This window comes from Ambystoma mexicanum, chromosome 1q, assembly GCF_040938575.1.
Source record: "Ambystoma mexicanum isolate Mex_15411 chromosome 1q, UKY_AmexF1_1, whole genome shotgun sequence".
NCBI classification, from domain to species: Eukaryota; Metazoa; Chordata; class Amphibia; order Caudata; family Ambystomatidae; genus Ambystoma; species Ambystoma mexicanum.
The window spans coordinates 1,066,262,287-1,066,290,156 of NC_090922.1; the positions used below are offsets into that span (position 1 = coordinate 1,066,262,287).

Sequence of the window (27,870 nt, forward strand, 5' to 3'; positions counted from 1 at the left end):
ACATCTCCCCAGTCTGAATTGGCATCCCTTGGGACCCATTTTTCCTTGGGAGGAGTTCCCCCATCTCTGAAGGAGAAGATCCTTTTCCCAGGATCTTCTGAGGATCCCTCTCCCTCAAATTGGAAGACCTGTACCTCCTCCACAAAATGGGTCTGCTTGGGTCCTTTGTTTCTCCTACCTCCTCTCTGCTCCTTGGGAGGCAGGCTTTCAGGGGCAGGAGATTTGGTTTCCGGTTCCTGGTTTTCCAGGGGCTGTTTACAAGTTGGGAAGGAAGCTTCCTCCAAGGCTTTACACCCCCCTGCCCCTTGTGCCTCCTCCCTGGGAACCGGTGGGTTATCGGGGTGCTGCCCCCGTCATTGTTCTGAGCACCAGGTCCAGAGTTTGGGGCATTCTGCGGTGGCATGCTCATCTGAGGGTTCTGTTGAGCCCTCGGTATGTGACCTAGATCCCGTGCCATATTTTGGACCTGGCGCTCAAGTTGGGAAACCCGCTCAAGTTGATACGGGGTTGTTTTCTCCCCTGGGCTGATCACGGGAAGGGTAGCTATCCCTTCTCTGGTAGTACCCCTGGTTGGGAAGATTTGGGTACCCCTCCACCCTTGGCCTCCCCTCTCCCGGATTAGGTTGTCTGGGCTCAGGGAATTGGGGAAAGAAGGATGGATGATTTTAGGGCTGGAAGTTGGGTGGATACCTGGGGAAAAAATTCTGCCCAGGGTTTGGTGAATTTCTGCCCTCCTGGGGGAAGTTAGGAGGGAAATTCCCTGGGTTAGGTGCTTGGCCGGATCCCCCCCCCTTGGGCTGGAGGAGTCCACACATAACCCAGGATGGGTCGGTTTCCCTTGTAGCGGGGACTTACATAATCAGGGGAGCGAGGGACCCCATTTGTGGGACTACCTCCTTGACTCCCTGTCTGTGACTGGCCCGAGGGCCTCCTGGTGTTAGAGTTATTTGGTGCAGGCAGGTTTTTAGGCCCCCCATCTCCAAATCTAAAACGGGGGCAACCTTTACCTCTGCCACCTTAGCAGCAGCAGGGGTGCTGTTGGTTTTGGGGTTTTTCTGCGCATTATTTTTATTTTCGATGGGCTTCTGCACCTCATAGATCCGGGTAGCCTGTTCAATGACCCAGTCTAAAGATCTTTTCTCATGAAAATCTCTCACAAGCTGGGTAATTATGTATTTGGGTAAGGCATGGAAAAACGTATTGATAAATTCTCTCCTATCCGTGCGCACCCTTCTGGTGGTCTGCGCAAAAGCACGCTTTAATTCTTGCACAGACTCTTGTGGGGCCTGATCCTCCCCACATTGCAAATTGTAGGCTGCCTTGCGAGCCTCTTGAGGATTTCTGTGCACAGAAAAATGTTTCAAGATGGCCGCCCTGTATGTGGACCACCTTGAATGGTTTTGATCCTCCAGCCCTGCAAAGAAACTGGAGTATTCTGGTGAGAAGGTCCATTTGACGTACTGGATGCAGCTACTGCTGTCCTTCAAATGGAAAGTCTCCATCATTTGCTCAAAGAGCTCCAAGACTTCCCAAACAGAATACTTAGCGTTCTTATGATAAGGCGTGATGACACTCCTTATTGCCTTTATTTGTTTCAATGGGTCCTTAAGCAAGGCCCTTTTTGCCTTATTGGCCTTTTTGGTTCGGGTAACGCTGGTCCATTCATCCTCTGACTCAGAAGCACTGCTCCCAGAGGTGCCCGTCTGATCTTCCAGGTTTTCCCGCATTCTGCGAGCCTGGGAATGGCTGGCAGAATGTGGGGACCTGGTCTCCTGTGTCCTGTAATGCTCAGAGGAGTCTTCAGATCCCTCCTTGCTGCCAGGATTTGATGGGTACCCCCCCCTGACCTAACTGGGCAGAGGTTTTCAGGATGCCCTTAATGGGCCTACTCTCCTGGGGTTCCCCACTAAATTGCACTGTGCTTGGGTGCCCATACCCGTATGCCCGCCCATCCATTCCTGGGAGGTACTGGCCTATGAGCCCCATACTTCTAGCTGGATAGTAATCTGCCATCCCCGTGGCCCTGGGCTCATGTGCGCGAGGGGACATGGGGGTGGCAGAGTCCAGGGACTGGGAGAGATGAAGGCCTCTGGTACTAGGGCTCCTGAGGTTATGCTCCGGAGTTTCTCTTTCCCAGCGAACCTCATCTCTATCCACCCCTGTTCCCTGTTGCAATGCAAGAGCCTGCGCTTTCAGTTCCTCAGTTAAGTCCTTACTAGACTATCAGTCTCTCCTGCATCGCTACCTGTTGCTGGAGCCTATCATTGTGCTGGCAGAGAGCCTCATTCTCCCTCTGTGCCTTCTGATTGGTCCTGGAGTACTGGGCCAGTCTCTGCTGCAGGAGGGTTACCTCCTGAGTCCCATCCCTACTGGCCTGCTCCTTTCTTGCCAGAGCCTCCTCCACCCTCCTGATGTGCTCTAACAAGTTCTGGTGTTCTTTTTGGAGGTCACCCAGTCCCTGGAGGGCCAGGTGATTTTCTTCCATTTTCCTTTTTAAGTGGCAGACTTCCTGGCCTAAGGTATCCCTTTCCTGACTAAGAGCCTGCATCTGTGCCGCCAGGTCGTCCCTTTGCCTTTGGAAGGCACCAGCTTTCTGGCGCTCCTGATCAAACTCTGCCTGGGTATCCAGGTCCTTCAGAATCAATTTATTGCTTTCCTCTTTTTCCCTATCTAGGTGGCTTTGCAGGGTGACTACCTGCTCAGCACATGCCCTATTGAAGTCTAACTGTTGCTCTTTTTTCTGGCTCTGCAGTAGGGAGTCCAAACCTTCTTGGTACTCCTTCTGCAAGGCCAGAAATCTGGTATCCTGGTCAGCCTTTTCCTGTTGCAGCACATCCATATCCTCCTTTATTTTAGTGATGTACTGTCTGCTGTCCTTTTCTGACTCCTGAGCAGCCTCTGCTCAGAAGAGTCCAGATCAGATTGGGCCTTCTCTAACACCATCCGTTGCCTATTTGCCAGATCTTGGCCTTCAGCACATTTATCCTGCATGGCTCCCATATATAGGTACAAATATGCCGCTATCCTGGCAATCTTATTATGTTCATCTTTGGCTTTAGGGGCCATATATAGTTCACTCAGGGCCACATGTAGGGGACCCTGATCTCTCCATATATCTGACCCTGTTTCAGTGACCTGTTGCGCGATTGCCTGCAACCAGACCGTTTGGTCCTGATGAGTCCACTCACCTCTCACAAATAGCTTATGTAAGAAGTGCTCTCTGGCTATTTTGATGTCTACCAGTGTCGTCATTCTGGAATTTGAGTTCCTTCCTGACTTACAGAAGTTTGTATTTTATTTTTGCAAAACAGACCGTTTCCTTAGAGCGTTCCTTTGAGGAGTGCTTTACAGCGTGGTGATCCGACCCGATGTATGTCTCCTGTCAGTTAGCACACTGTATTAATCTGCACAAGTGATAGATCTAACCCAGAATCTCCGGCTACGAGCCCCCACTTTTGTAAGCGATATTCAATCAACACTACAGCTAAGTCAATGCCTAGTCTGGGATGCTGAGGAAAACCCTTATTGATGTATTTTTATGTCCAGTTCAGTACTCTGGATGACAACCCTTGTATAACACCCCCCTCTTACAATCCCCCTGACCCCGCTGAGCCAAGAAGTAGGTTTGTTTTGCAAATTAAAAGGTTTATTTGAAAAATTAAACAATATATATGTGTCACACTTTTATAACAAATTAATATCTGATAGTACACTTAGACATATGATGTGGATCCACAATGGGTAATGTTACAGTGGTACACTTGATTACTTAGGAGTAGTATAGAGGATGAGGTAGCTGAAATGCTTTATGGTTTCAAGGAAATGCAAGGTGGAATAAATGCAGTACAGAAAATAAACTGATATGGTTTCACAAGAGATAATATGTTCACTTTTCCCCTGGTGGCAATTCACCCCCCCTATATGCAATGCAAGGAGATGGAAGTAACACATACAGTCTTCAGGAATACAATCAAATACAATACGGAACTCAGTTCCCCCCAGCAAGCTTAGAGGAAACAGGTAGAAGTTTGAAACACAGGCCTAAAATGCTTTTAAATGTGATGACAATGGATGGGAAAATGTATTAACTGATTTAAATTCCCTCTAGATATTCAGGGTGAGTGAGAGATGCTTGTTGGTATTAGTTCAGGCTCACTTTAGCAATGCTATATGAGTTATTATCAGGTTGCAAATGGATTTTAACAAAGGAAAGAATGGAGCTGCTATTTTGACAAGTGGAGAAATTGAGCCAAATCGCGGTAAATTTCGCGAGTGCGTAAATCGCGATTGCAGAAAAAAAAAAACTGTTACATTTCGTTCCTAGCCCAAACGGTTCCAGAGATACGGACGATTTAATAAAGGTAGATTTTCGGATTTAAAGTAAAACTCAAAATGACAGGTGACAGCTTGCAGCTGCAGAATTGACAGGTGACAGTTGTGCAGCTTTACAAATGACAGATAACACGATTTCTAGGAGGCTGTTCTAATTAGCTTAAAATAGTTTGGATTAGATTATTTTAACTAAGAGATTGGGTTCTGCACAGTTCCGGCGGATACTCACTCCTAATTTTGAAATGAATGGGCCTCGTCACGGATCTGGTCAACACGTCCACCGGCGGTTCTGTCTGCTCGCCCGGTCAATCAGACACCGGTTCTGCTCACAGCGATCCGGATCTCTGGTTCTGCTCACAGCGGTCTGGGTCAGCTCTGCTCTGCTGGTCTAGCCTCTCTGGATACAGCGGCCTCTGGTTCTGGATACTGCTCTGCTTTCCGGTCCGGATCAAGTGGATTCTGGATGTAACACTGCTTTCTGGGTACTGGCAAAAGTTCTTGGCAAAAGAATTCAGACAGCTCGCCCGGCTGTGGAATAGTTTGCAAATGATTTTAAGGATGCTGAGGCCTGCTGAGAAGAGTTCTCAGTTTGTGGGTTTAGGCCCTTGCTTTAAGTTCTGAAGTAAATGTCTGGTCTCTGAAGATTGATGGATGTGAAGTCTGGAGTTTCCTGGCAGAGCGTCCCGTAGAAAATGGAATTGAATCTCTCTACCTGTCCCAGCAGTCTCTTTTTATGTGTTTTGGAAGTGGGTGTGTGCGTTGCATAACTGAGCCTGCCCCTCTCTACTTGTCATTGGCCCAATTCTCCCCTCTCCCATGATTGGGGGAAGGAAATGGATTGTCATCATGATGAGGTCTGTTTATGGGTCAGAGGATCCTCCCCTGGTCAATTTGCCAACAATCTATATTTGATTCAAATACATATTTCCCAGATACACAATTTGTTGAAATTACATGTACACATTATATATTCCTTATGGTCCATGCTTGTCCGCCTCTGATCTTCCTGGGGGCTTGCATTAAAAAATGACAACATTTTGCACCTTTTGACTGGTTTTGCAATATCGGACATTTACCCAAAATTACACACATGTGCGCAAGGAGTGTGGACATTAATTGATGAAGTGTCAGATTTTTAACATGCAGACATTTGGAGTAAGACCCTATTTTCCGCTAGCAACCCCCCAGCATACACCACAGGGTCCCAACACCTCTTAAAACGTGCAAATTCTGACAAGTCCGTACTATGAATTATCCATCTTTTTTAAAATTATGCTCTGGCCCAGATGGGTGTGGTTTAGGTTCCAAAGCACATGGGGGGAAGCTTCTGTCTGCCCCCGTCTCCAGCTCGGGTGGCTCGCCGAAGCACTTCTCCTCCCACTTCTCCCAAGAGGAAGCCACTTCACGCCCCCCCCCAAATATAACATTTGCCTGAGTCAAGGACAAGGCTTTGGTCAACCTCCTGCCGGTGCCCCTAATCTAATCAGAGAGGTGTCAACTCCTTTTGGTGGGGAAGCAGGATGCAGCTAGGCCTGGGAAGAGTGGCTGAGCAGGTTTCTCCTGTCGGGGGTAGTTGTCAGGCAGGATTCAGCTAAATGTCACTTTAGTTCCCAGTTTAAATCAAACTTACAATTTTTACATATACATTAAATAATTACTTCCTTCAAGTCATTTCAGAATATAGTTTTACATTGTATCCACCTCTTGGCAAGTCTTTCCTTGGTCTGGTTTGGGTTCCTCTGTTCAGTTTTACACAAAAGTCTGGTGGTTTTAAAACGCCGGCTTTCTGATAGTGGTGAGTACCGGTATTGCAACCATTTTTGGGATTAAGAAAATGAATTCCCCACAGTTCTGAGTTGCTTTTTGGCAATCAGCATTGCCATTCCCAATGGTTTCAGGCTACTGTGTGTGTAGCCCAATGGTGGTTTTAGGCAGTGCCCTCCTGTGCTCACAACATAGGCAAAAATGGGTGGCAGCCTATTCTTCATGTTTTCCCTGTGCACTCTCTGGGGAGTTCTGGCCATCATGATGTTTTCCATGCCAGTACTGCACAGTTTTATGGTAGGGCTTGGATGCATGGGTAAAAACATCCCACAGGATGCATTCCCAAGCAACCTGACTCCAAAAAGACCTGATCCCGGCGTGCCAAAGTCAGCTACCGGCCTAACACCATCCGCGGGGTGAGACTCGATCAGAAGGACTCGAGTCCCCTGAGCGATGCCGGGGAGTCGATCTTCTGTACGCCACATCTCCCACACCTGCCGTTGATTGAGGGAATCCTGGTTAGTTTCTTTTCCTCCGCTTAGTAATAAAATCAGCGGGTCACCACATCTGATCTGAGGCTGTAGTCTGGGGGAGCACAAAGCTCAGGGCAGCTGGCCTCAGGTCTGTACGGGGGCAGGGGGGGGTATTCCCCAGCCCTGTGCCTCTGGCGCAGCAGAGTGTGCGCTGTCCCAACCTGCGGCCGAAGCCCACATGGTCGCAAGGCTCGTGCTCCATGGCCATCCTGCGCCGGTAGTTGCTGGACACCAAAGACAGCCACACACAGCATGGCCAGGTGCAGGAGAGGCAGTCTGTGGCGAGACAGCCCAACACCCTGTCCAGCTCAGCCGAGACCATTGTGGTTTAACCTCGATGCCTGTTGTGTAAGCCTGCTGCACCAAGGCTCAGGGCTCGTGCCTGGCGTGCTGGGCCCCTGTCTGCCTGGGGAAACGCCCTTCGAGAGAAGTCAGGTTTCCCTCGGCTCCCGGCTGCCCCCATTCGGGGATTCCCTGCTGACCGGGGTGCGCCCACCAATGCCCACCCACAAGTGGAGTGCATGGCTCGGCCAGCGCAGCGGCCTGCTTGGTGACGAGATGGGGCCACACAGGGCTTCCTTTCCGGTGCATGGTTGGGGACATCCCCAGCAGGTTAACCCAACCCTGCCAGGTGTCCCCATCCATCTGCTGGGTTGCAGTCCCCCCAATGGTGGAAGGGAATCCCCGCTCGCCGGCGCCTGGTTGCCCACGCACCCCGGACCTCTCTGCGACAGGTGCCCCGGGCTGTGTGAGTGCACGTCTGGGATGCAACCGAGGTCGGGCCGCGGCTCTCCCTCCGGCTGCTCCGCTGTTCATGTTCCTTCATGCCCCCACTCACAAGCAGATACCCCAGCCCTGCATGTCCCAATTCACACTCAAATGCCCCATTTCTCCTTCCAAACACATTTTCAAGATTCAAATGCCACCTCCCTCCTTACCCACATGCCACCATCCCTCCCTACGAACCCACACAGACACCAACATCCGTCCCTCCATACCTACACCAAGAATCTCCACCTCTCAGAGCCACACCCATATGCTTCACCCTCTACCTTCAGACTCGCACTCAGATGGCACCATCCACCCTCTCTATACCCACACCCGATTACCCCATCCTTCAACATACACATGCCCCCACCCCTCCCATAAACCAACATCCTTCAATCTAGACATACATACCCCAACTCTCCATTCAAACTCAGATGCCCCCTTCCTTCCCAACAGAGTGCTCCAGCCCTCACTCAGACCCAAATGCTCCATCATTCCCTGACATGCCCCCATCATATGCACTGTCCCGCCATTCCAGAACAATGACCCCTTCCGATCCAGACTCCACCAAGATGCCCAATCCCTTCAAGACCCATACAATGCCTCAACTTCCCTCCTCACAGCAAGATGCTCCATCCCTCCCCTGACCAATGAGCACCCATCCCTCCCTCCAGATACACACCATGTCCCTATCCCTCCCTCCAGACCCGCACCACTACGCCCCTTCCCTCCCGACTCGCACCACTGTGTCCCTATCCCTCCCTCCAGACCCATGCCACTGTGTCCCCATCGTTCTCTCCAGACCCACACTACTGTGTCCCTACCCGACCCTCCAGACCCACATCACTGTGTCCCTACCCCTCCCTCCAGACCTGCACCACTGTGTCCCTATGCCTCACTTCAGACCCACACCAATGTGTCCCTATGCCTCTCTCCAGACCCACACCACTGTGTCCCTATGCCTCCCTCCAGACACGCACCAATGTGTCCCTATCCCTCCCTCCAGACCGACACCACTGTGTCCCTATGCCTCTCTCCAGACCCGCACCACTGTGTCCCTATCCCTCCAGACGTGCACCACTGTGTCCCTATCCCTCGCTCCAGACCAACACCACTGTGTCCCTATGCCTCCCTCCCTCCCCACACCACCGTGCCCCTATCCCTCCCTCCCCACTGTGTCCCTATCCCTCCTTACACCACTGTGTCCATATCCCTCCCTCCAGACCAACACCACTGTTTCCCTATTCCTCCCTCCAGACCCACACCACTGTGTCCCCAACCCTCCCTCCAGACCCACACCACTATGTCCCTATCCCTCCCTTCAGACACACCCCTAGACCCGCACTACTGTGGCCCAACCGTCCCTGTTCCCAGACCCGCACCACTGTGCTCCAACCCTCCCTGTGCCCAGACCTGCACCATTGTGCCCCAACCCTCCCTCCAGACTGGCACCACTGTACCCCAACCCTCCCTCCAGACCCACACAACTATGTCCCTATCTCTCCCTCCAGACCCACACCACTGTCTCCAACCCTCCCTCCAGACCCACACTAGTGACCCCAACCCTCCTTCCAGACCCACACTAGTGACCCCAATCCTCCTTCCAGACCCACACCATGTCCCTATCCCTCCCTCCAGACCCACCAATGTGCCCCAAACCTGTCTCTAGACCCGCACTACTGTGCCCCAAGCCTCCCTGTCCCCAGATCCACACCACTGTGCCCCAACCCTCCAGACCCACACCACTGCACCCCAACCCTCCCTGTCCCCAGACCCACACCACTGTGCCTCTACCCCTCCCTCCAGACCCGCATCACTGTGTACCTATCCCTCCCTCCAGACCCACCACTGTGTCCCTATGCCTCTCTCCAGACCCACGCCACTGTGTCCCTATGCCTCGCTCCAGACATGCACCACTGTGTCCCTATGCCTCCCTCCAGACCTGCACCACTGTGTCCCTATCTCTCCCTCCAGACCCACTGTGCCCCATCCCTCCCAAACCAATGTGCCCCCACCATCTTCCTCCAGAGCCACACCAATATGCCATCCCAACCCACACCTAGATGACCCATGGCACCGTCCAGTCCCAATGTGCCCCATCCCTCCTATCACAAATGTGCCCCCACCCCCTCCCTCCAGAGCCACACCAATATGCCATCCTACCCTCCCAACCCACACCAAGATGACCCATGCCACCCTCCAGACCCACTGTGCCCACCCCTCTCCCAGACCCACACCAATGTACCCCAAACCCACACCACTGTCCCTATCCCTCTGCCCAGACCCACACCACTATGTTCCTATCCCTCCCTCCAGACCCATGCCAATGTGCCCCTTCCTGCAGACCCACACCAGTGTGGCTCATCCCGCCAGACCCACATCAGTGTCCCCCTCTCCATCCATTCAGACCCCACCAAAATGCCCCATCCCTCCCTCTAGACCAATACCACAATGCTCCATCCTCCCTCCACATAGCAAGATGCCCCATCCCCCTGCAACAGATGCCCATGTGCCAATCCTGAATCACATGCAGATAGCCCCAGCCAACCCCCTCTAAAACCACCCATCCTAGTATGCCCCATCCCCAGACCCACACCAATGTGCCACACCCCCTCCTTCCAGACCCACACCAATAAGACCAATGTCCCCATCCCTCCCATCAAACCCACACCAATGTGGTCCCACCCCCTCCCTCCAGAGCCACACCAAGATGCCGCCAACCCACCCTCCCAACCCACACCTAGATGACCCATGCCACCCTCCAGATCCACTGTGCCCCATCTCTTCCTCCGAAAACACACCCATGTGCCACATCCCTCCCCTAAACCCACACCAATGTGCCCCCTCACCCTCCCTCCAGAGCCACACCAAGATGCCCCATCCTACCCTCCCAACCAACACCTAGATGAGCCATCTCTCCCTCCAGACCCACACCCATGTCCCCCGTACCTCCCCCACCCACAATGTGCCCCATCCCGCCACACCCCCACCAGTGTGCCCCTATCCACCCATTCAGACCCCACCAAGATGCCCCACCCCTCCCTCTAGACCAATACCACAATGCCCCATCCTCCCTTCACATAGCAAGATGCCCTTTCCCCTTGCAACAGATACCCTTGTGCCGATCCTGAATCACATGCAGATAGCCAGCCAACCCCCTCTAAAACCACACATCCTAGTATGCCCCATCCCCCCAGACACACACCAATGTGCCACATCCCCTCCTTCCAGACCCACACCAATATGCAGCCATCCCTCCCAAGACCAATGTCCCTGTCTCTCCCAAACCCACACCAGTGTGCCCTGCCCCCATATCAAACTCACACCAATGTTCCCCCAGACCGACACCAATGTGCCCCTATCCATTGCAGACCTGAAGATGCCACCATCCCTCCATCCACACAGCAAGATGCCCCATCCCGCCCTCCAGACCCACACCTAGAAGAACCACCCCTCCCCAGTCCCACAATGTGCCCCTATCCCTCCCCCAGACACATCAATGTGCCCAATCCCCTCCCTCCAAAGCCACATCAAGATGCCCCATCCCACCCTCCCAACCCACACCTAGATGACCCATGCCACCCTCCAGATTCACTGTGCCCCATTTCTCCCTCCAGAAACACACTTGTGCCCCATCCCTCCCAAACACACACTGATGTGCCCCCACCACCTCCCTCCAGAGCCACACCAAGATGCCCTATCGCACAATTCCAACCCACACCTAGATGACACATGGCCACCCTCCAGACCCACTGTGTCCCATCTCTCATCAGGAAACACACCCATGTGCCACATCCCCCCCCCCCAGACCCACACCAATGTGCCTCATCCCTCCCATCAAACCCACACCAATGTGCCCCCAGACCAACACCAATGTGCCCCTATGCATTGCAGACCCCACCATCCCTCCATCTATTCAGCAAGATGCCCCCATCCCGCCCTCCAGACCCACACCTAGATGAACCATCCCTCCCCCAGTCCCACAATGTGCCACCATCACCTCCCGCCAAAGCCACACCAAGATGCCCCGTCCCACCCCACACCTGGGTGACCCATGCCACCCTCCAGACCCACTGTGCCCCATCTCTCCCTCCGGAAACACACCCATGTGCCCCATCCCTCCCCTAGACCCACACCAATGTGGTCCCATCCCTTCCCTCCAGACCCACACCAAGATGCCCCATTCCACCCTCCCAACCCACACCTAGATGACCCATGCCACCCTCCAGACCCACTGTGCCCCATCTCTCCCTCCCGAAACACACCAATGTGCCCCATCCCTCCCATCAAACCCACACCAATGTGGTCCCACCACCTCCCTCCAGAGCCACACCAAGATGCCCCAATCCCACCCTCCCAACCCACACCTAGATTAACCATGCCAACGCCCAGACCCACTTTGCCCCATCTCTCCCTCCGGAAACATGCCCATGTGCCCCATCCCGAGCCCTAAACCCACACCAATGTGCCCCCACCCTCTCCCTCCAGAGCCACACCAAGATGCCCCATTCCACCCTCACCTAGATGACCCATGCCACCATCCAGACCCACTGTGCCCCATCTTTCCACCCGGAAACACGCCCATGTGCCCCACCCCTCCCATCAAACCCACACGAATGTGCCTGCACCAACTCTCTCCAGAGCCACACCAATATGCCCCATCCTACCCTCCCAACCCACACCTAGATGGCCCATGCCACCCTCCAGACCCACTGTGCCCCATTTCTCCCTCCAGACCCACACCCATGTCCCCATCCCTCAAATCAAACCCACACCAATGTGCCCCACACCCTGCCTCCAGAGCCACACCAAGATGCCCCATCCCACCCTCCCAAACCTAGACGACCCATGACACCCTCTAGACACACTGAGCCCCATCTCTCCCTCCAGACCCACACCCATGTCCCCCATCCCTCCCCCAGACCCACACCAATGTACCCCAAACCCACACTATTGTCCCTATCCCTCTGCTCAGACCTACACCATGTTCCTATCCCTCCCTCCAGCCCTACACCAATGTGCCCCTTCCATCAGACCCACACCAGCGTGCCCCTATCCATCCATTCAGACCCCACCAAGATGCCCCATCCCTCCCTCTATACCAATACCATAATGCCCCATCCTCCCTACACATAGCAAGGTGCCCTTTCCCCTTGCAACAGATGCCCATGTGCCGATCCTGAATCACACGCAGATAGCCCCAGCCAACCCTCTCTAAAACCACCCTGGTATGCCCCAGACCAATGTGCCCCATCCTTTCCTTCCAGACCCACACCAATTTGCGGCCATCGCTCCCAGACTAATGTCCCCATCCCTCCCATCAAACCCAAACCAATGTGCCCAGCCCCCACATCAAACCCACGCCAATGTGCCACAAGACCAACACCAATGTGCCCCTATGCATTGCAGACCCCACCAAGATGCCACCATCCCTCCATTCACACAGCAAGATGCCCCCATCCTGCCCTCCAGACCTACACCTAGATGAACCACCCCCCGGTCCCACAATGTGCCCCCATCCAAAGCCACACCAAGATGCCCCGTCCAACCCTCCCAACCCACACCTAGATGACCCATGCCACCCTCCAGACCCAGTGTGCCCCATCTCTCCCTCCGGAAACATACCCATGTGGTCCCATCCCTCCCCCAGACCCACACCAATGTGCCCTATCCCACCAGACCTACACCAGTGCCCTATCTAACCATTCAGGCCCCACCAAGATGCCCCATCCCTCCCTCTAGTCTAGACCAATACCATAATCCCCCATCCTCTCTCCATAGCAAGATGCCCCTTCCCCTTGCAACAGATGCTCAGCCCCAGTCAACCCCTCTAAAACCACCCATCCTAAACACACCATCATGAAAGATTAAATTACTCGATTAGCCCCCATTGATCAGTTAAACACCGCCATTCACTGTCTCCCTGATGCTTTTCTTAGCCCTCCATACCTTTCATGATGAATAGCTGAACGTGAATTTTGTATCTAAATGTAATTTCCATGTTCCCTATGGAAATCTGGTGGTTTGCAGGAACGTTCACGGTATCTCGGAAGAAAATGCTAATTGTATTTGCAGCCAGCCAATAACACGCGGATTGCAGCTGCTCCTGCAGCCTGGCAGCCAGAGCCTTGCCCAGACAAGACGAAGTCCGACGCTCTAGGATCTCGTAGAAACGTTCCGGTATTCAAAATAAAATGCCCACTCCAACCAGTACAAGCCAAAGGCAGTCAGTGCACTTGCACAGGCAGCCGCAGCTTTCCCGCTTCCCGAGCACTGAAAGTGCCCCGGAACCGCTTCATTGCTCCAGCGAAATCACACGGATGACATCACAGAGCACGTGAGGAAGAGTGGGCGGGAACTAGTCGCTACCCTACCATAAGTCTTTAGTCATTACCGCGATGAGTGATGTTATATTATTATTATTATTATTATTATAGATATATATTACGAAATGTGTTAGAGTTGGAATACTGTGGGCAATTTAGTTACAATAAGTATATGTTTTTGTTATTATTTGAAAGAAATAACATTGTTCATTTCGAAAAACGGGGCAGAGCACCGTCAAGACGAATTACAGTTCCAACCGCTCTCCATCTTGTTCACCGACCACGGTCAGTCCCACGCTGTGTGTAATGGCCGCCAGTGTGTGTGTCTTTGCGGGAGAAGCGTATAGCGTCATTGTCGGGAACGAAATATAATTGGTTAATTTATATCATGTGATTACTGACGCTGGGTAATATCGCAGCCAATCCGTACAGGATCCTGTTATTATAAGAGGCCGATTGGGCTTTTTTTGTTTCTTTCGCCCTTGCACGACGAGGAGGAGGACGGCGGCCTTTTTGCGCTTTAACAAATTGAAAGGTGTCTGCTTGGTTTAGGTAAGAAGAACGATTAGTTTGACAAGAGAGAGAAGCATGAACTGATATTCCGTCCTACCGAGCAAGCGCCAGATGCTGTAAACTAAACCTTAACTTTGAATTGTCTTTACCGCTCCGTGCCAATTGGTTTGCCAGACCCTCTCCTCAACCGATTCATAGTTATCGTCTTTCCGTAGTTGCTGCAGCGGCCTCCTAAACGCGCACCGAGTCGCCCGCTGCGGGCCACCATTTTGAGAATGGCATCAGAAGCGTTCATTTGTTGAAGTGTCATTGCATTTCCTTGCTGTTGGTGACCCTGCATCGTCAAAATGTTCACTTCTGTAAGGATTTTTAAAAAATCGGGCTTTGTTCCCGGCTAAGGTGCACCGCCATTTTGAGTGGGTGCGCAGTTCATGATGCGATCGGCGAGGCCGTTAATCACTCAGGATTCATTATCATATAAACCTGTCACGGATCTCGATTACCTCGCTATTTCAGTAGTTACACGAACATATTGCACTCGCCTCAAAATGTAACCGCAAGAAGATGTTGGTTTGCACGTTCCCCGTACAACCGTGGAAGTAGCTCAGTCGACATTAGTAGTAGCTGGGTGGCGTTGCGGCTGGCTGTGCTCGTGTGCTACTGGGTTTTAATAGTTTGCCAGTGTTAATATCTATCCGCTTCGGCACCATGTGGTTTGCAGAGGTTAATGTTAATGTTTTTTTTCTTATCTGACTAGCAACGATGGAACGTGATTATGGCCATGGTGCGTATGCAACACAGAGAAGTGAGTCCTCCTACTTGTCTTCATCTTATGGGCTGGAGAGCAGCAAAAGCCGGTACGTGATTTCAATAACGTCTACAAACTGGGACCAGTGCTTGTAGGCATCTTAGAATGCCCATGCTTGTTTTACTTATGTCGCACATTTTAATGGGCAGTCTACCTATTTTGCTATTATGCTAATTCTCCGTATTCCCAACATTTGTTTGCCTTTCTGCTGTTAAAAGTGCGAATAGAGTGCCGGTCACCACTGTCCATATGTAACGCGTGAGTGGAGTCTCCTAACACGAGTTAACAGCTCGTTAGGACTAAGGGTGCACATTCGAACTAACAAGTGGTGTTGGTCGGGCGTTGTCTGACAAAGGTCGAATGAGACGGTACGCCTGGTGTCGGTGAGAATGCGTGGAAGCACTCTGAGCTGAATCGGCAGAACAGGTGAGCTAATCGTGAATGTATGTGTGCCTGGTGTGGGGCATGCGCGACATATATTTCTGACCTGGAATGCAACAAAGACCAAGCATTGATAATGCTACGTTTTGGCTTTTTTGTAGGCATGCACTGCTTTATTTGGCCATCGATGGCAAACGTTGTAAAATGGCGCTATTACCTGGGTCATATAACAATGCTTGGCAAATGCCTAATACTTTCAAATAAACCTGTTTTAATTGAACAGGACTTTGAACAGGACTTTACGGTGCTTGAAATTGAGTGGCTGGGTGAAGGCAGTGGCTTACAATATAGTGCTTTAAAGTGAGTGGCTGAATGAAGGGAAGGGAGTGGCTTACACCAGTAGCACGTTTACTGCTCTAAGCCCATTGCTTAAAAAAAGGGCAGGCACGTGTAGCACCATATTATGGTAAAGCTTGTTCGCTCAGATCCCGGGAAGAAGTGTTTTGGGGACTGGGCAGTGCATGTGGTAATGGCCATTGGGATTAGCAGTCATACAGATTGGGTGTATCGGCCACTTTTGCTCCATGAAAATAGGCAACACACGCTTATAACCTTGTTTGCCCCTGCGTTCGTACTCGCATGGGTAGGTTTGCACATAGTGCAACGTGGAACCACAGGGAAAGTTGGTCATGTGATCTCAATAAGTGAACGTGTGAATGAATTGCTACGCGCAAATACATTATTACAAACACGTATCACTCATTTTAACTTGCTTATAAAATACCCTTTGTTTGACTTATTTTTACTCCCAAAAATCAACTCCCAACTTTAAAAAATAGCGAGTGAAATACTTCCACATTTTACATGGGTGCCTGGGATTAGCATGGCAATGGGCAGCTAGTGGGCGTGTAAATGACCAAACGTGGCATCTGTGAACAAAAGTGCAACTCATCTAGAGCCCCTGAACACCTTGTTTGCTTAACGAGTGCAGTGGGGTTTACGCCCTATGCCAGCCAACCCATTGCTTGGGTAGGTTAACTTGGATGTACTGGCAAAACCAACGGTTTTTGCTTTTGATGCATGGTATTGGGGTTTTCGTATGTTTCAACTGGAGTTCGTTCAAGGGAAGGTAACGTATGCAGGGGTACACTGACACATTGCTTATCAGGTGGATTTACACCAGGAGCTGGTTGATGGCTGCAATTCTTTTCCGGTAATGTGAATGTTTGACAGCCACAGCTCAAATGATGCTATGGTTGATGGGCTTTAATATACTTAAAAACGTGGTCAAAATGAGCTGTTGGCAGAGTTGTTTCCCATAGTGCTACACTAAAATGGTGACCGGGCCAGGATAACTATTCGCACTTTGCACTGCAGACAAGTAGGCGGATCCTTTTGAATGTTGCAAGATGCGAGTCGTGTGCATTTGTTTTTTCAAATGGTGTCGAGTAGACTTAACATTAAATAAAATCGTCTCCAACGTCGAGTGCTCCAGGGTAGGAGACAATTAAAATAAAGGCCTGTTAAATTGAGCAAATGGAATAAAAGCTTTTTCACACCACCATTACACTATTGGGTGGTTTTACAAGGAAGTGCGATGTTGTCCGACGTTAAATACTTGTATTACTGGAAAGCTTGCTGCTCGTTATAATCTGCAGTTGAGGAACAGTGGAGCAACATGTTAAATATCGTGTTAACATCAATTTATGGCTTCTTTATTGGCGTCAAACTCGGTTTGCCGCTTTGGCTTCACTTTTGTAAGGAGATGATGAAGGCTGGGAATGAATTTGGTTTTAAGTGGTCTATCACAGAAATAAACTTCCTTTATAACACCAGGCTCGCTCAGCCTTTCACCCATTAGAGGTTGATAAAATGATTTGGAGCTAAAAAGCAGCAATTCTTTGCGCCTAACTTGGCATCATATCATTACAAGTGAGTCGATTGTTTTTCATGTACAAAGCTGAATAGGACTGGGCTTGAAAATTGGCACATTATTTCCCAATCACTGTCATGCCCACTCCTATCAGCTTACTTGTGAAATTGTTTAACGCTTTTAAAGTATTGCAATGTAGTTGATTTTCAACTGATCATGTATTAATTGTTTTAACACAAGTGCGCTTATTTTCTTTCCCTCATTGCAATCTTTCCAGGTTTGGGCCTTATGAGTCGTACGACTCCAGGTCTTCTCTGGGTGGGTCAGATCTGTACAGATCTGGCCACGGTTATAATGAACCCGAACCAAGCCGCTTCGCAGATAGTTATGATGATCGATATGAAAGCTCCTACCGGAATAGCGTTGACTCTTTCGGAGGTAGAAACCAGGGCGGGTCTAGCTGGGAAGCACCTTACAGTCGTACACAATTGAGGACTGGGTTTATGGATGACAGAGGAAGAGAAAGTTACTCTTCCTACAGCAGTTTTACTTCACCCCAAATGAAGCCTGCGCCTGCAGGCTCCCGGGGCAGAGGAATGCCTTCTTTCCCTGAAGGTGCGTTTGGAAGCAGAAGCTATGAGGCTTTTGGAGGATCGTCAGCTGGCCGAGGTCGAGGCCGTGGAGTAAGTACAGAATCTTTTTAGATTCTTTTCACTAGTCATATTTAACTTTAAAGGCCTAAGATTAAAATGCAATGTGTAATGTTCATAGTTGACCTTGTGAACATAAAGGGGAATTCTGCATACACTAGTTACGTTCAAGATATGTGCCATTGGTTTTGCACTCTGCTAGCGTGTGCCTGATCACTCGATTTTCTGTATGCAGCATTCCCGAAGTGGGTAGGCTTGAAAATCCAATCACTCGCTTTCCATTCTCTAAAACACGGTTGCCTTTAAAGCAGTTTCTTTGAAAGGGACTAGCATACACTGTTTAATGGGGGTATCTGGAGAAATTAGAAGGGATATGACGTAAAATGTGATGCAATATTTTAATCCCTTGCATTAATTTGCTAGTGTAAACCTAATTTCTATTATAGCCACGTTTAATCTATAGTATCGCACGTAATATACAAAAGAACACTTTAATACCTCAGTATTCACCTGCTCTTATTCGAGAACATAATTTATGTTCACGGCCTGAGCCCTAACTTAGATTAGTCCTTGTTGGAAAATTATTGGTAAGGAGTAGTAGGCTGGCTGCTTTATTTTGTACCCTGTGATTCTTTTTCAAGCTATCCTTTGGTTGAACGCTTGCTATGTCAGATTATGTATTTTATATTTGGGAGCACTTTTCTGCCACGCACCGATTTTATGTCATTAAATTGCACTTTTGAAAATTGCTTAGACAGATTGTAGATAATTGGGCCTTTTATAATAAATACATCCTTGCCACAGTACCAATTCACTGATTTTAACCAACCCACATTTCAACGTAATTGTGTTTTTCTCTGTGCATGGTTGTGGGATGAATATTAATTTGTAATACACATTGGAAATTGTAGCTCCGGTCTTCAGGTTTCCAAATTATCTGCATGGTGCAGCTAAAGCGGCCATGCTGGCAACTTTTTGCTTGTTTAAGCATTCCTAAACAGTCCTTTATTTTGTATTTGGTTATTCAATTGCATAAAGCAACGTCCCCAAATCACCAGACCCTTTTGTACAGCTTGGATGTTAGGCTGCCAAAATATTGACATTTTAATGCCGTCTTACAGCAAATGGGCGAATATGGAGGCATGCAGAGACCTGGAATTGTTGTGGACTATCAAAACAAGTCCAGTTTTGGTGGACCTGCTGGAAGAGGGATGAAGAGAAAGATGCCGCAGCCACTTAATAAACCTGTTGGGGCGTTTGTTAACAAGAAACCGAAATTGGCAAAACCTGATGCAAAAACTGGTACGTATCTCTTTGTCCTTTTTTTTTTCTCGTGTTTTTGGCAATCGTTGCATACACTTTATTGCATTAGTGCACGAATACAATTTCATGTGCTGAATTTATTGCTGCTTTGTCAACTTCTCCCCGGGTTACTAGGTTTTCTTTAGCTAAGCTTGAAGGGTATTCTCCATGGAATGATTTATCTATTGGCGTTTGGCCCAAGGATATTCGCAGTATTTCTTGGGTGATCAGAATTGCACTTTGAAAATGCAATGAATAAGGGTGCTTAATAGATATATTTTAACAGAAGGTAAAAACGAAGAGGAAGAAAAACGCAGAGTTGAAGCCAGAAGAGAGAAACAAAGACGGCGTAGGGAGAAAAACAGTGAAAAATATGGTGATGGCTACAGGTATGTTTATCTTATGTAACCAGTTGACCAGCACAAACTATCCACAAGCAGTAGGAGCCCCATACAACTAGCCCTTTTATTGTAGGATTAATGCATTTGGTGTTCCATGTCACAGGAACTGTCTGGGTGTTTGCACGTGGTTTGGAAGCCGGTTCTCTGGACTTGTTTTGAGATTAGAATATCTTCAGCAGAAGTTGTCCTAATTTTAAATAAGGCAACATCTGGTTAATTCCAAACGTGACTGGCATGGTGGGGGATTGGAGCATTTTAGGACCTTTAGGTCTATGCAATACTGGTTCATACCTTTCCTCTAGAAGACCAGTTCAGCGCCTTAAATTAACTTGATAATACTGCCTTTCCATTTATAACTCTGTATTACAGTTGCTAAAACTCGCACAATAAATTCCCACTTTTTTGCCCAGGATTGCGTTTACCTGTTCATTTTGTAAATTCCGTACATTTGAAGAAAAGGACATTGAAGCTCACTTGGAAAGTACTACTCACCAGGAAACATTGGATCATATTCAGAAACAAACTAAATTTGGCAAAGTTGTCATGCAGTTCTTACACGTGAGTTTAAAATTAAAATTCTGCAATTATCTTTGGAACACTTAACAGCTCTGGCTATGTTTCTAGGCTTGGTGTCTGTTTTTAGCATTTGTGCGATTATGTTCAATTTTGATCCGAGGTGACTTACAGCAGCGCTTGTAAGCCAATGGCTGAGGCCAGCAAAAGGGTGCCCATGCCATAAAAGGTAGTTGGATGGTGTGAACAAGTGGGTCACTTTCAAAGCCAACACGGAGCTTGTGCTGCAAACTACAAATATGATATGGCATTTATAACGCGCCTATACACAAGATTACATAACGCAGCAAAGAGAAGAGGAAGGTCTTGCATAGTTTCCGGAACTTGAGGTCACGCTCAAGACTAAGGGAGGCACCTGCTGAGGATAAGGATCTCCCTCCAAATCTCTGCTTGGAGACCCAGCTCACTGCCAGAAGGTTGGAGGTAGTGGGGGCAGTATTTAGATAGGCGGCGTTGCAGGTAGGTAGGTCTTAGGCCCCAGAAAACCTTGTGGACAATGCAGAGGGTCTTGAACTTGATCCTTGGAGCCACTTGAGATTTCAGTGCGGGAGGAATGCAGTTCCAGGCTTGAGGCAAAGGATAAATCTTGCGGTACAGTTCTGATGAGAAGGCGCAGGAGGGAGGTTGAGGAAGAGGCTGTTGCAGTAGTCCAGCCTAGAGCAAACCAGGGCTTTGGAGACAGTGAGTTGCTGGGTGAAAGTGAGAAGGTAGAGTACCTCTGAGGATGTGTAGCTGATACTTTTGAAGTGTTCGAAATGTGAGAGGAGAGAGAGTGGAAGATGACACAAGGTTTTTAGCCTCACAGGTGGGTGTGGGTGCCAGGGCCAAGTGTGAAAGCAGGCAGGGGTTCCAGTGCAAACAATCTGTCTTAATTGCGTTGAGGCAGAGGTCGTTTGCAGCACTCTGACTGAATTGCGGTCAGTCTGATATAAGCACGGAGGTGGCGGCTGAGGGTAGCTTAAAACAGTTGCATGTCATCTGCCAACATTGGAAGTTGGAGGTGATGTGGCAATCGCACGTGCTAAGGTAGCCCTGTAGACGGACCACGGAGAGGTTAGGGGAACGCCACCGGTTGAGAGCAATAGTTGAGTTTAAAGTTCGCCTGGGATGGGCGGTCGGAGAGAAAGGCGATTAACACGCCTTACGTGTGATTCCCAGGGTGTCACAGAGACAATCAGGATTTTGTTAAATATGTCAAGGCAGGGGAGAGGTTAAGGATAATGACGGATTGGTTGGTGTCAAGATGAGAGCAGGTGTTCAGAAGAGCAGTTTCCGTGCCTTTGCTCTAAAACCAGACTGATGGTCATGGAAGCAGCCAATAGGTTCAGTGTGGGAGTTTGGGAGGGGTCAGCTGAGTGGCCACCTTCTCCATAAGTTTGCCCAAGACAGGAGTCGTGGAGATGGGGTGTAGAAACCCTCAGTCGATGGAGGGATCGGCAGAGGGTGCTCAAGGGAGATTGCAGAGATCAGGAGGGGCAAGAAGTCAATATTGTCCCTAATGATTTTCGAGGGGCAGGGGTCCACCTGTTTGGATGAGGCCTTCGATGGGTCTTGTCTGGTGACCTCATTGGGTGAGGGAGGAAAGGCTAAGAAAAGGGGGCGGGGCAAGGAAGGCTCCAGAGTTGGTGTATGCTGTGGGGGTGGAAGAAAGGGGTCTAGGGTTTTTGTGATGAATTGTGGAGCCAGGGCCGAGCAAAGTTCCTGGCTAGGTGTAACGAGAAGAGGCTGCTACAGGATTGGCCAGTTCGTTGCAAACTTTTAAAAAAAAAAAAGCTTGGCAGCTTTTGGTGGCGCTGAGATGCCAGCTTGAAGATGCATTGTAGAGTGGTCTGTCCAAGAGGGATCTGGGTAGAGATGAGAACATCCAAGGTGTGGCCTGCAGTGTGCATGGGTCCAGAGGGTAGGATAGATGGGGCTAGTCACATGTTGCGGAAGGGTCCCGAGGAGTCAGTCTAGATGGATGTTTATCACCCATGTAGGAGCTTGGGGGAGGGGGGGAGCTAGAGGGCCAGGCGGATAGTGGAGGATGGTGAAGGAGTCAAGGCCAACAAGGGAGCTGGTACAGTACAGCAAGGCAGGGGTGCCTGTGCAAAGGAGGTGGGGGACGCAGGGGCAAGGTTGGAGAGGTCAGGGAGGAGCCTGTCCAAGAGTAGGTTGGGTTGAGGACCCTGGGCCTTGATGGTTCCATTGAGATGAACAAGATTTTAGAAATGGCGAAGAGGTCTAGGAGAACCTCCTAGTGAGTGCCACCATTAATGGGAGAAGAGGCGATGGGAGAGTATACACCATGCAGCGAGTCCATAGATCGGATGCATTGAAGAGATGGCAGTCTCTGGCGGAAGCCGTGACATAAAAGTCTGCAATCGTGATGGGAGGATAGGAGGGTAGTGAAGCCGTTGGAGAGGATAGGAGATAGAAAGCAACATGGTTGTCAGAAGTGGAGGGGTGCAAGACACTTACCAGTCTGAAACAGTGATGCACTTGGAGGAAGGGGGTCGTGGAAAGTTTTTGAGGTTCTGGAGAGTCCGACGTGGAGCTGTACCAAAGAGCACAGATGAGGGAAGGTAATTGATACACTTCTTGCCCAGTTTGAGGAGCAGATGGGTTTGGGGCAGTGATGGTTCTGCTGAGACCAGTTGGGAGGGCTGGAACTGAGGGTGTGGAAAGTAGTTGGGCTGGCAGTCAATTATTTGAGGGAACGTGAGCAGTCCTTTGCCTGGGTCTGGTGCAAAAATTGCTTACTGAATTGGAGATTTGGTCGAATTCCAGCCGTACGAAAATCTTCAAACGGCCAATAATTTCGACCGAATCTCCCAATTAGTTTCCCCGCAGCCATTGGCGGAAAGTAAAGTGCCCTGTGGTGACAGTTTCTGTTCACGGAAGTGAATGGCAACATGCGTCGCAGAGACACAGAGCGAAGTGCTGCTGCAAGATAAGTTGGGGCGTGGGAAGGGGGTAATGAGTTTTGTAACAACAATATTCTCAGCCAATAACGCTGTTTTTTTCGGCCACGTTTTTCCATTACGGTAAAACCCAAATCCGACAAGCAATGTGGGAGAAAGTACCTTATTGAACACATTACTCATTGAACAGGTCGGAAGGTAGGTAGCAGGATATCTGCTGGTGTAGTCGTGTCATGGTTCTGTGCTAGCAAGTGAACGATAGTGATATGGGGTCAAGTGGTCGGTGGTGTAGGAAACTTGTGGCTTGAGGCTACGAGAGAAAGGATTAATGGTTCAGTACTCAGCAGTGCAGGTTTCTATTTAAAGTACTGAACGTGTATGGTCTGTTTCTGATGTAATGTCTGGTTAGACTTCAGACTTTAACTTTGGCCATCAAGTAAATCAATAAGTAGTCTGACTTATGTTCTCTTTGCAGGAGTGCATGGTGAATAAGTTTAAGAAAACTGCTATGCGTAAGGCACAAACTAACCAGAATGAGGCGGCAAAAATTGCAGAAAAGGATATTTTGGAAGGTGAGATTTAACATTTTATGTAACAGTGCTGTTTTATCTTCCTGTCCAACATTGACTTGGTCACGCTTCTTTGAGTCCATGTTTTTCTTTGAACGCCATTTTACGTGCTTGGTATTTTTAAAGGACATTTCCAGAGACTGCATTAATGGACCACTTATGTACATCTGCAAAAACTAAATCGAAACCTCACGGACAGGACAGGGGCTATACAAAATGTAGAGAATGCATAGCTGACCTAACCAGTCTTTGGGCCCCGAAATAAACTTAATGGGGTTATTTATGGTCAATGGTACCTTTTTGGTGGTTCAACTACAGCAAACTAGGCTGTTGCAGATAAAGCAGTCGCAGTGCCTCGAGCATGGGTCAAACATAGCTGGTTGAGGTTCAAAGGCAATGCTGTGAGGACTACCAGTCTGCGAAAGCTGGTGACTAGTTAGACGGGTCAGCGGGACAGGTTCTGTGACCTGCTCTGGCAGAACTTGCTTGTCCTACTGCAGCTTCTTTGATCCCTTACAGTCTGGCTTACTCGTGTTAACACTGAACAAAGTAAAAATGTTAATCTTTTAACGGTCACCTTGTTTACCTTGGAATTGTTGTGCATGCCAACCCTACCCATTGTATGAAATATTTACCAGTATTTTATCATTTTTAGTTTGTATATCATGCATTCTAATCTCAATTTTGGTCTTTATTTTTAACCAGGCGTTTCTGCCGAAGAACACATGATGAAAGTGGAGACAGTGCATTGCAGTGCTTGCAGTGCGTATGTTCCTGCTTTGCAGAGTTCTGTGCAACAGCATATCAAGTCATCAGATCATGCAAAGAGCAAACTGGTAGGTTGGATTTTCAACTTGAGTCCCATCAGTCCATTACAAACGTGTGCAATAAACTGATTTACAAATTAAAATTGCAATGTTGATAGCTGATGGCAAACGTTTAACCAGTTAAATTGCACTGATTCACACATTTACCCATTGTCCTAAAGAATCATGCGTGTAGTGCCAACACTTTAGCATATTTTGCCTGGAAATTTTCCTGAACTTTGCACACACTTTTGTGCATTGACTATGGCTTGACTGACAAAATGACGCCAGGCAAACGTTGTGATATCAGGATTAAAAAATCACTGATTCTAGCAGTCAATGTATGGTTACAGCCTGATCCTGCACTAAAAACTGGTTGGCGTTTATGTTGGTTACATTGCAACTTGCTGAGCTCTAGGCATAAAGCACGCATATATATATAATGGCCAGTAAAAACATTGGCTGATTCGGCTTAGTCTGGCCTTTACGCACAGGGCCAGGTATCAAACCCATGCTTATCATTGGGTTGCTTCCAAGACGAGCGCTTCCCCAGAGCGATCCACCCGACCCAAAACCCTTTTGTTTATGGATATGGTCTTCAAACAACCCATTTAAGGACTAGTTCTGTTATCTGGATCTAGAATTGCAAGTATGTTAGTTCTGTTGCCAGCTGCAGGGCAGTCATGTATTCCTGTCTAGTAGAAATGGCAAGTAATGCTCACTTGGATGCAATACTATAGTTTGACCAAAGCTGTAATAGCAATGTTAGGAGCCTAGTTAACTCTGCCCGTTGCTTTCCTTTCTCGGATAAACATTGGCACTGTTGTGCTTCAAAACACATGCTACTTCAAACCATAAAGTTTTTGGGTGTTAAATTAGTATCTGGTTTGAATTTGGTAATCCTTACGTCTCCCATGGATGTTAGTAGTTACTCCTCTAGAGTGTGATAGAACATGTATTTTGTGCAACACTGATCCCTGCCCTAGTTTGTGCAACGTTTGTCTGCTAGTACAATTTACTTTGTAATTGGTCACATGATAGCGTGTGGATTTTTACCTGGAAAGCCTACAGGGTGTGCAAATGTGAAGTTTGATTTTTTTTTTTTGTTTTTTTGTTCTGCTTTCAGGCATATAAGGAACTAATAAAAAGGGAGAGCGTTCTGACTGCTACAAGCATCCTAAATAATCCAATAGTTAAGTCGCGATATGAACTCTTTGCCAAGGTAAGATTTTAGATACTAAGTGTGTGAATGTTGCATTATTAACTTAATGGTTTTCCAATTGCCCCCTGACTAGTGCTCTTATGCCACTGGTAAATAGTGGGACCATAAAATCATTGACTTGGCCAAAAAAGCCACCTGGTTGTCGGGCTCCCCAATCCCGGTCGTGGAAAAACACTGGTTATGAGAGGCACTAGACAAGCTGCTTCGTCTGGAGGGCCATCACTAACATAGTTTACCAGTGTCTGTGAATCCATCCACTGCTGAGGAACAGGCAGTGTGAAGATGCAGATAGTGTGGGTGCTTTACAAGGTCTAGTCTACACTGTAGGGGCTGTAACAAGACTAGACAAAGTGAGTAGTTGAACAGAACTAGCTTTGGCAGTTGGAGAGCAAGTGTGGGGGCTTGTGACCTAGCATGAAATATGAGGACCATGCAGTCCATGGACAGCATAGTTGGGTCGATCATTGGTGTGATCGCGGGTGCACTGGGTGAGTCACTGAGCAGTGGGTTGCATTTTTGGAGAATGTTGTGTAGAGGGTTGGGTGAGAAGTTAAATATTAGGAAATTGTGAGTTGATGGGTAGGTGGAAGTAATAGGCAAAGTGTACAGGACTGACTGGTAAAATATTTTCCAATGTAGAACACTGGCATGGTGTATGGTCAAGCTAACTTGGTATTGTCCCTGTGTTGCTCTACCCACCGCCCCAAGCTACTGGTCCATAAACCCTCTCCCCAAGTAGTTTATCGCTTTATTCTTGGATCTAGATTTACTTATTTAAATCTCAACCTAGTTTGAAACCCTATGTCATTATGATGCACTATTTTGGATGGGTTTACCGGCTGACCAATAAGCATTGCGTTTAAAATGGAACCTCTGCCACAAATGCAGATTTTAATTTTGGCCCTACCAAAGATTCTGATTGCTGCTAATTTTCATGCTTAACTTTTCTCCTTCTGGTGGTCTGATTTGAGGTATTCCAGTAGTTCCCGCTTTGTTCAAGTAACAACGCAATTTGTATGGTCTATTTTAGGGTGAAAATCCGTTCGAACTTGAACAAGCGTCCGAGGAAGCAGCCGAGGAAGCAGCTGAAGTAGTTGAGGAAGCTGCAGAGGTAAATGAGGACAATGAGGAGGTCCAGGAAGAAGTCAATGAGGAGGAAAATGAGCAAAACGATGAAGAGGAAGTTGATGAAAATGAGGAAGAGTCTAATGATGTGGAAGCTGCAGAACCTAATGATGACCCGACGACGGCAGAAGAAAATTGAGAGCCTTCTATGAAGGGGAAACCCTGGTTACAGTTCATCAAATTACAAGACTATTGCTAAGTTGAGCGGTCGCCATCTTTTCATCAGACATGCATTCCAATTTCTAGATGCTTTGATTGTCTAGAGGAGGTGAACACTTGTTTTTAAGTTGCTTTTAGCGTACTAAGGGCCTGATTCTGACCGTTTTTCAGTGCGACAATGCCATTAATAAATGCTTCTCTGAATCGGGCCCTAAAGCTCAAATAGTTATTTTCTAAGCCTACTTTTCTAGTCCTATGTTGGTGGTCAACTTTTTTGAGTAATGAGAAAGTTGCAGTGGCAAATACGTTTTGGGACATTTTGAGCACTATTTGTTTTGTGAGCGGTTTAACTATCGTTACAAGTTGAAGTATCCTTGGTTGTATTAACTGTCTGCTCTTGCAGTAATAAAAGTTTACAAAAGGTGGTGTAATCATCCTTTAAGGGTGTCTACAGGCACTACGATCACAAAACATCACGTTTTCATACATTTGCTCGTCTTCATTTTGCTCTGAGGCCTGTTACACACAAGATCGTTTTGAGGTTCCCGATAAAGTATTGTTAATGCTGATATTTTGGATTGGATTCCGACCTGCTGCTTAGGGCAACGCCATTTACATTCCAACATGTGTGAATGGATTAACGGTCAAGTAGTGCAATCCTTGCTGTTGAAGGCGTTCAGTCATTCCAATGATTTATTGGCGTAGCGTTTCTTATGCCTTGCTTTGTAGTGCTATCAATTTCCAATTTGCTGTTCCCAATAACCAACTCCATACTTGTGAGGGGACATTCTTGCAAGCTAAGTGCACATACCTAATGCTTTCTATAAATGTTAATTCGAAACAACCTCTGAAGGGCATAGTT

General features: G+C 48.5%; 1 protein-coding gene across 2 annotated transcripts; it reads left to right on the top strand.

Moving 5' to 3' along the window:
• The first annotated feature begins 14,141 nt into the window (after nucleotides 1–14,141).
• Nucleotides 14,142–27,430, top strand: LOC138541542 (DBIRD complex subunit ZNF326-like). Of its 2 annotated transcripts, XM_069641766.1 has the most exons (10): nucleotides 14,142–14,275; nucleotides 14,994–15,093; nucleotides 17,576–17,981; nucleotides 19,070–19,250; nucleotides 19,537–19,639; nucleotides 20,062–20,209; nucleotides 23,603–23,699; nucleotides 24,402–24,532; nucleotides 25,629–25,724; nucleotides 26,755–27,430. In XM_069641766.1, exons 2-10 carry the CDS (start codon nucleotides 14,999–15,001, stop codon nucleotides 26,986–26,988), a joined length of 1,491 nt encoding a protein of 496 aa, XP_069497867.1. In that variant the 5' UTR covers nucleotides 14,142–14,275; nucleotides 14,994–14,998; the 3' UTR covers nucleotides 26,989–27,430. The 2 variants fall into 2 exon arrangements, with proteins under 2 accessions (XP_069497867.1, XP_069497868.1); XM_069641767.1 differs by lacking the exon at nucleotides 17,576–17,981 and having other exon boundaries at nucleotides 14,194–14,275.
• Nucleotides 27,431–27,870: the final 440 nt, after the last annotated feature.

Bases quoted from the DNA above. Each gene is read 5' to 3' on its own strand.
- LOC138541542 (XM_069641766.1), top strand. From the start codon at position 14,999: ATGGAACGTGATTATGGCCATGGTGCGTATGCAACACAGAGAAGTGAG. The intron at 15,094-17,575 runs GTACGTGATTTC...CAATCTTTCCAG, and splicing joins CTGGAGAGCAGCAAAAGCCG to GTTTGGGCCTTATGAGTCGT. The intron at 25,725-26,754 runs GTAAGATTTTAG...GGTCTATTTTAG, and splicing joins GATATGAACTCTTTGCCAAG to GGTGAAAATCCGTTCGAACT.